General features: G+C 37.5%; 1 protein-coding gene across 1 annotated transcript in view; it reads left to right on the forward strand.

Annotated features, from left to right (window-relative positions):
• Nucleotides 1–8815, forward strand: part of LOC123678155 (protein slit-like) — a 129182-nt gene extending 120367 nt beyond the window's left edge. Inside the window, exons 2-3 of the mRNA XM_045615007.1 lie at nt 2959–3559; nt 6447–8815. Coding sequence (XP_045470963.1) covers nt 2960–3559; nt 6447–7607 — 1761 coding nt within the window. The 5' untranslated portion in view covers nt 2959 and the 3' untranslated portion in view covers nt 7608–8815. The remainder of the gene's footprint in view (nt 1–2958; nt 3560–6446) is intronic.
• The last annotated feature ends 626 nt before the right edge of the window (nt 8816–9441 follow it).

Raw genomic sequence — 9441 nt, forward strand, 5'->3', positions numbered from 1 at the left:
AGCGTTTTCACGGAGTTCTTCAAGTAAGATCGGAAGAACTTTACTCGAATCAAGAAAAATAATCAGATAATCTGTAACAATATAGATAGAGATTCACGGCTTGGCTTAATTTTCAAGCTACTCGGCTCAAGCTCAAATAGCACAATTCCCACAGATAAAAACGATTAAATTGCCACGCAGCGCACGTGTAGTATTTTGAGCAATGAGAGTAACCAAATCGACAAATACCATTTTGAATTTACTTACTAGTTGAGCTTGAGCCAAGTAGCTTGAATATCAAGCCAAGCCGTGAATCCCTAAATATGGAGGGACTTCAATCAAAAATGGGTTTGATAGAATGCATTTCGGATGATTGGTGCCATTTCATTGACAGTTTAGAACATAATTGAAAATGTGTTCTTTTACATAACTAACGGCAACAAATATGGTTCAATTCATATTGGACATTCTACTACATGGCAATGGCAATTTAGATTTCAATTTTCAAGTTTTACAAATTAATAGTGTGGAGTTGACATACCTTCTATTCTCTGTATACTCTTCAATATTCTGTTAACAAAGTACATCAAAGCTGAGTATATGCCCGAACTCACTTGACCGTTTCCCAACGCTCTCTCCATTGATCCAACGCCAAATTTCTGCTCGACAAAACCAAATTCACTAAAGAAAAAGAACACTGCGGACCTATTTTTCGTTCGTCTCGCCGTGCTGTATCACCGACTTTACCCCGATCTTTCGCGTTAAATCAGGCGTTTAATATCTGGTTGAATTTCCCTCAAAAGATGCAACTCAAAGGAATATCAATAAAGTCATATTAAAAGTCCCCCTAGGGCCTCCTTTTGAATGTCTTGAACGGCAACATTTTTGAATTAGACTTCCTTTATCACAATCGACCATGAAATTCTCAACTAACAAGAGTTCCAGCGATGTTCGACTTATAATTTTAACCGGGAAAAGAGTGAGGTGGAAGAAGGTAATGTAAATTCGTGGAAATATGAAAATGTTCTTCTTTTTATCCGTTGATGATTCATTAATGCGAAAATGCAGATCACAAGCCGCTGAAAATTGGCTGTGAGGAGGAATTCACAACGAAATGAATGATTGCATTTACATTTTACTGATTTTACAATTCAAAGGCTTGATAACACAGGGGAACAGCTGTTTTGGTGTCGCAGTTTTTCGAGCTGATTCTATATCAATTTGATGTCCTGAATTCAAATAATGTTTTCATTTTTTCCTAGGAGCTCAAACTTTAAAGATATACAATTTTAGAAAAATACGAGTTACATTATTTTATCTCAAATCCGTAAGTGTAGTAAACGAAGGTATGAATTTTTATTTTAGTTATATAAAATACAATATTATGTTGTACTTACAAACAAAAAAAAACATTGGAGAAATCAAATAGTCACTCAACACTTCGAAACCTTCTTTTCAATGACATTCTTAAATGTTTTTTTAAACAGCCTTTTTTTAAACTCTAGCAGTCATCTGCCATCCTGTACATTTCTCATCTTCCTTGGTAGCGGTCCCCCATAACTTTAATCTCTTGGTGAAATCTTTTATCCTTTCAACGGTCTGAGTGGATGTGTAAATAGTGTCTTTTAATACTCATATTGCACCCTTAGGATTTGAAACTATTAAGCATCTTGTTAAACATTTCAACATAGTTTTGAGCTTTATGTTCGCCTAGAAAATTTTTTACAACTGCGAATGATGTCCAAGCTTCTCGTTGAACTTGATTCATTGAATTTATGAAGGCAGGATCTTTAATTAATTGTCTTAATTGTGGGCCGTCAAATATCCCTGATTTGAGTTTTTCTGTGCTCAAATGATGCATTTTATATATGCAAAACATGACGGATTCTTATCAAGAGCCCAACTTTATATGTAAAGGAGGAAGTGTGATTTTTTCTCTTACTTACTCGAGTTAGTGGATTAGAAGGGTCAGTTCAGGTACCTGATAGGCAATGATTCCACTATTTATTCTGGAATTCACTCAATTACAGACTGACAAAAAACCATTGTACCTACTACTTAATGAATATATAATAATGTTAGAATTCTCATAAATGAATATACTGAATGAAACCCACGTTGGTAGATGAGTTGATGTATCTAAAAAAGTAGAGCTGATAGAGAAAAACGGATTGCATTTACAGATTGAGCGTCCTAAAAATAGTTTTCACTGCAGCTGATATGGCAGAAATATCACGTTTTCCCAAAATTCACCCTTGACTTCTCAAAAAGAAGAAAAAAATAGTACCGTGAAAAATCATCTCGTGAGTTGAGAACTACCGTTCTCTGATAATAATCTGCGATCAGTAAAAATTTTCGAAGTTTACGGAAGAAACATTCCATCTAGTTCACAATTCGATGGTAAGCACTTCGGAGAAAATGAGTTCTAAATTGAAATTTATATCTCATTCTTTTGGTCTTTTCTTGACAGAAGGACGCCTTGAAATTCTTCTGAATATTCCAGTATCCACCTGAAGAATTCATATTATGATGAAAGAATTTCAGTGAAATAAAAAATTGTGAAGGAATATTGTTGAAATTTATATCCAGACCTATCATAAACTTGAAAATTCCAAGTTTCACGTGATAAACAACAATTTTTGATATAATTATGTGAAATAAAGAATACAAATTTGTCTCTATTACCTTTCAACAAAATAATCCTCAAAGCATATAGGATAATTCCACTCCGCTGCATCATTCCAACTTCCATTCCCATTACCATATCAGTCGAGTTAGCAGAGAAAGTTATCACAGCAACCTTTGTTGCACTGTCTTCCAAACTTTAAGACCTGCACATCTGAATCACCCTTGAACAAACACCATACACATCTCCAGTTTGCTCCTGTCTAATGCATAATCTCAAGTTATTGTCATAGTATTACATTAATCCCCCGTACACACACAAGCAAATGTGATTCACCGTAATCATTGTTACAGGATGAAGCTGCTACATCTCCTGATAATCAGCATCCTATGGAGACTCGGATCTGCCTGTATGAACAACTGCAGTTGTGTCCCTGACAACAAAGGCAGAAACGCGGTGGTATGTAAAGAAGGAGGCATTGTCGGCCCCCTCAGCTTGGATGGAATGGATCTTTACACTGAAGTTCTTGTAATAACTGCCCCCGAAAACGACCTCAATGTCCTCACCATGGTTCCAGCTTTCACAGAATACAGGCAGTTGGAGGAAATCCACATAACTCGCTCAAATATTCCGCAGCTTGGTGAGGGCTTCTTTTTTTATCTCAAGAATCTGACTGTGCTGAATTTGTCCCAGAACAACATTACTCAAGTCATCAACAAGAATTTTCTGGGTCTTGAGAAGTTGAGAGAGTTGATGTTGGATGATAACAGGATTATTTCTATACCTAGTGGGACATTTAGTTCTCTGAAAGAGCTGAAGGTGCTTTCGGTCCAGAGGAATAGAATCAATGAGCTGTCGCACAGTGTGTTTCAAGAGATGAAGAAGCTTAAGGTGTTGAAGTTGAGTGGTAACCCTGTGAGGACGTTACCTGTTGAAGCTTTTAGAGATGTACAGGTGAGTTGAGATGCGTAGATACAGAATTTTTTTATTGGGAGAATTCGAAGTTTCTGCTTATTTTATGGAATATTATGGCGCAAATGAAGATGAAGTTGATTAAACCGACTCTAAGTCGGCAATTTTCTTAGATGAATTGATGAATGAAAACACTTATATTCCCAACTTGATTTAGAAATCTTCAACTCATCGTGAATAGCGGCGCATGACATTTATGCGTTAAAATCACAGAATTTCATATAAAAATTATAATTTTTCACCTTTTTCGAATGCAGAACAACAATAGTGGTAGCTGGGATGTCTGTTAATTATACGTCAAAAATTTCCTAGTTTCTGGAATTGACCGAATTTCCAGATAACCTCATACCTGCTTCACACTATTTATTTGTTCGAACTTTTTTCGTAAATTTTATCAACATATCAAAAGTAATTCTGTTACTAGAGATCGAAAAAATCCAGCACATCAAAAATAATAACACTTTCAAATTCTTTTTCGATAATTTTCTTTATTGTAGTGGAATCATACATAATAATATAAAAATAAATTAGAAAAGCACTGATGTTAAGGGCTCTTGTATGCTTGCTTACATCCATAGCGATGTTATATTTTCAAAGAATGTCTTATTAACTTTGAACCTTTATCTCACAACTAAGTAGTAGATTTCTGCTTGACCGTGCTTATCATTTAGTGTTAACTTTAATAAATACAAATATTTTAGTGATTAGTGTTTTCTAATGATGTAGTTTCTTGTTTCAATGTAATATTCAGTCTTCTGAACACAAGTGGGAAATCTATATTTCCTGGTCACTTGATATTTTATTAAGTGACATATCATGAAAAAAAGATTTGGCGTAACTCCTTTCAATAAAATGCTACCTCTCACTTTGTCAGACAATTAACACACGTTTCAGAAAGAATAATCTCTCTGAATAACATGGTTCAAATTTTGTATTAGAAAATTTCAGTCGAACTTGGGGAGATAGTCGATACCTGATCCCGTTACAGTCATTTCAATAACCAGGTGTACAACGGGCTTCAGTGCTTTCCACAGTGGTTTCGATATTCTGCTTGAATTTCATTCAACACTAAAGGTTAAAAAATCTGTTTAAAAATAAAGGCATAAATGAAAATCAATGGTAGCTATAGAAATTCAAGAAGGGATGATCAAACGAGTAACAGTAATAGAGGACATGGATACCAATAATCGCAACTGTAAAGAGTCGCCTCGAAATTGATAAACTACATTCAATAAAAATAATTCGAAGCCAAAATATTGAGTTTGAAAAATTTTATCAGGTGTGTGAATAAGTCTTTCCCGTTTTTTGTAAGAGATGGCGCCACCAATACTGTGCGAGTATTTAATGGTTACATATGTCATAATCAAAGCTTATTCATCTGTCAACAATTCCACACTAACACATTAGTTGAAATTTTTTCGCATCATAAATTTTTGAAATCGTGAAAATGTCGAAATTTGAGCCGAGTCGACGTCATTTGCGGGAAGTTTCACTTTATTGGTTCAATTTGAAGAAATCTGCTGCCGAGGCGCATCGGTTGCTTCAGGAAGCTTATGGAGAAGGTTGTGTCGATGATTCAAGTGTTCGCGGATGGTTTCGACGCTTCAAAAGTGGCGATTTCGACGTGGAAGACAAGGAGCGTTCCGGGCGGCCGCAAATCTTTGAAGATCAAGAATTGGCGTCTTTGCTTGATGAAGATTCGTGTCAAACGCAAGAAGAACTTGCTGAAGCATTGGGAGTTGACCGAACAACCATTTCCAAACGTTTGAAAGCCATGGGAATGATCCAAAAGCAAGGAAGTTGGGTGCCGTACGAACTGAAGCTGAGAGACGTCGAACGGCGTTTTTTCACTTGCGAACAGCTGCTTCAGCGACATAAAAGAAAGGGTTTTCTGCATCGTTTCGTGACTGGCGATGAAAAGTGGATCCGTTACGATAATCCGAAGCGAAGAAAATCATGGGGAATACCCGGCCATGCATCATCATCGACGGCCAAGCCAAATATTCATGGCGCCAAGCTCATGCTCTGTATATGGTGGGACCAGCTAGGTGTGGTTTACTATGAGCTTCTGAAACCGAATGAAAGGATCACAGGCGAGGTCTATCGACGACAATTGATGCGTTTGAGCCGCGCACTGCGAGAAAAACGGCCACAATACTCCGACAGGCACGACAAAGTTATTTTGCAACATGACAATGCTCGCCCACATGTTGCACAGCCGGTGAAAACATACTTAGAAACGCTCAAATGGGAAGTCCTACCCCACCCGCCGTATAGTCCAGACATTGCTCCGTCTGATTACCATCTCTTCAGATCGATGACGCATGGCCTGGCTGACCAGCACTTCCATTCCTACGAGGAAGCCAAAAAATGGGTGGATGACTGGATAGAGGCCTAACCGGTCGAATTTTTTCGCAACGGGATTCGTATGTTGCCAGAAAGATGGGGAAAAGTTGTAGCTAGCGATGGCCAATACTTTCAATAATTCATTTGTAACCATTTTTTCACAATAAAGGCTCAAAATTTGAAAAAAAACGGGAAAGACTTATTCACACACCTGATAGTTCTTGAGTTTTACAAAAAATGTTAATCCCTTTAGTGAATATGAGACTGGGAGTAAAAAAAATTTGTATACATTACCTCAAATCTCCTCTCTATCTTGAAATATCAAAAAACCATTTTCCCCCAACACAGCCGATGGCAAATAATAAATCAAGACAGATTCAAATTAGGCAGAAAATAAGAAAACCCTCCCACGCTGAACGGCGAAACGACTTCGCAAAATACTCCTGAATTCTCTCAACACATCACTTAACATCCCCCCCGCATCGTAAATTTTGATTCACTCATTCTGTTTATCCTGTTCCAGGAGCTTAGAACATTAGAATGCAGAGGATGCGCCCTCAGCGAGATGAACAAGCAAATCTACCCCCTGCTTCCACACCTAAATCATCTAGACCTCGGCGAGAACGGCATCACGAGCCTTGAAAAGGACGAGTTTCGAAGCCTGCAGAGCCTGAAACACCTAAAACTGGACGGAAACAAGCTGAAGCACTTGGGAGACTACGTCTTTTCCCATCTTCCCGAACTGATAAAATTGGGTTTGGCCAAAAACGAGATAGAGTCGATTTCTTTAACTGCTTTCGAGAACGCCGACAATTTAACTGAGCTAGACTTGGGTTATAATAAGATCAAAGTTTTGAAGCCGCAACTCTTCGACTCAATTCGGGAAAATTTGCTAGTCTTGCATCTGAGTGGCAACCCCTTGGACCTAGAGGTTACGAGAGACGTCCTAAAAAACTCTAAACTACGTGATTTGCGTTTGAGAAAATGCAAACTCTTCGACGTAGCTGACGATGTTTTCCCACCTACTCTCATTTCTTTGGACCTGTCTGAGAATTACCTGAGCGGGCTGAGTGGTAAAGCACTTCCAGATGGTTTGCTATACCTGGACATCTCCAAGAACATGTTCAGAGGAATTTCCAACGATGACTTACTAGACAAGATCGAATTCATCAACGTGACACTCCTAGACAGAAACCCTTGGTCTTGCGATCTCTGCTTTATCGTTCCCTTGATGAACAGGGTTAACAGGAGCTCGTCTTTCCAGAATATCGTATGCTCTCATCCATATGTTGTGGAAGGTAAGAAGTTGGACGCTTTGGACAGAAACCAATTGACCTGGTGCTCTTCGATGAGCTACCCAACAGGGGACGCTAATTTCTTCTCTATAAACGACAACAGCAGAATAGGAATCCTTGCTGCCGGTATGTCTGTCTGTCTGCTCTTCCTCATTCTATTCGCCATTATCGGTTTGATCTGCTATTCGAAAAGACATGCAGCTAAATACTACACTCACGAAGACAAGCTGGCCGTGGAGAATGATTTTCTGCCAGATAATCACAGCCCTCTTTTCTGCGATGATCGCGAATTGAGTTTCAAATTTCCCCTGGATAATAGCCTTAACGAGAAAAAGGTTTCGATAGCAACGATTGACGAGATGAAAAAAGAACATAAGATAACGAACTGAGAGGAAGATAGAAGGGAAAGACTGTTAGAGAGAAGGACCGAAGGACGGTTGGGAGAGTTTCATTCCATCGGTTGTTTTTGGAAGACTGATTTGTCTGAATCCATTCCCCGATTGTACCGGTTATTTTTGCTTTTGCCCGAAGATTGAATCCGGCGAATATTTAACGTTGATTAATGTCGAAAGTTTGAGCTAGTTCCAGCTTTTCGCATTCTTGAACGTTCATCCCTTGTCTGGAAGATTCGCACTGCGAAATTCATTGTGCAGTCTTATTTCTGTGAGATACTGAGATTGAGCAGATATCTTACTATTCATGCTTTTTGAATCTTAAATCTTCCTTTTGAATAGAAGCTGAATTCATTTCGAGTCTAGCGAAGTTCAACTGATGCGTGGAATTGTTTTCGCAACTCGCTTCATTGCAGAAACATAAAAACTATTCAACGTCATCCTATTGGAATGAAAAAAAAGGGTATAACTCTAAATATAGAAGCAATTCGCGAAGGACTGTTGAAGAAGATAATGAATACGGTTCATTACAATGGCATGAAATTTATTCGAATTGCTTTCTGAAGTTGATTGTTGATTATAAGATCATGATGGAATACACTCACCGTCAAAAAAGCTAGGCCACCTAAAATTTTGCAGAACTACATTGTCCCAAAACTTTCGTCATTTTTCATCGATTTCAATTGTTTCTATGCCAAATTGAAGATAAATTGTTTGGTATTTAAACGAACTCCAGAAAATTTTTCCAAAAATGTTGATAGCTTATTTATACAGGTTGAAAAAACCCATGTATTTGTAGTCCAATTTCTTAACACCCTGTGGGACAGTTCAGAAAATTCATAGAGTTAACGCTCAGTTTATTACAGAGATCATTCTTTTCGCAATCTTTCAGTTTTTATTTCACCTTGATATCTTGATTTATTTTGTAGATACACTTATTCAAATAAAAGCCTAGAATTTAATGAATACGCCAACCTCTATTGAGGAACAGACCGGAATATCAAAAGCAGCACTTACCGAATTATTATTTATTGAAAACGGAGCTCTTAATGCTCAACGTTACATACAAGACGTTCTTCTGGAAGTTGTAGTTTCCTTTGCTCCATTTGTTGGACATTTTAATGCATGACAATGCACATGTAGTAAATATTTTTCTCTAATTCTGTGGTTATTCCGTTCATTCTTCCACACCTTGGAGAACAAAATCGTGCGAGAATATATCAGAAACGCACAGTTTTCATAGTTATATTTTATTATTATATGTTGGTACTCCGAACTTTCCGCCACGGCTTTATCTGTCAATTCATCAATTTGCCTTAAAGAAATCAGTTCTGCCAACCAACATTTTCAATGCAAAAATCACTAAATGATATTTATGGAAATATTTCATTGATTTCAATAAAAATGCAATGAATTAGAGAAAATAATGTATAATACTCGTACAGAAGGCTCATTCTACCACTCGTTCATTCAAAAACTCGTGGAAGAATATCAATGCCTTCTGCACTTGTATTATAAATAACTATCAAACAATATTTGGATGATGTTGATATCCATCGATTAGAATGACCTGCATGTAGCACGGATCTACATCCGATTGAACATCTCTGGGACGAAATGTTCTCGGTCAATGAAATTCAGCAAAATTTTAGGTGGCCGAGTTCTTTTCCGGTTAGTGTTTACAATCATTGGGAATTATTCTGATCTTATCTCATGATGTGGAAATGTTTTTATTTTTTGTTGATCTAAAAATTTTCTCTTCATTCCACTGTACCAGGCTTCTGTGATATCAAGCAACGAATACATATTCAATATATCAGGACGATTCCGA

The sequence above is a fragment of the Harmonia axyridis genome, chromosome 4 (assembly GCF_914767665.1).
Source record: "Harmonia axyridis chromosome 4, icHarAxyr1.1, whole genome shotgun sequence".
NCBI classification, from domain to species: domain Eukaryota; kingdom Metazoa; phylum Arthropoda; class Insecta; order Coleoptera; family Coccinellidae; genus Harmonia; species Harmonia axyridis.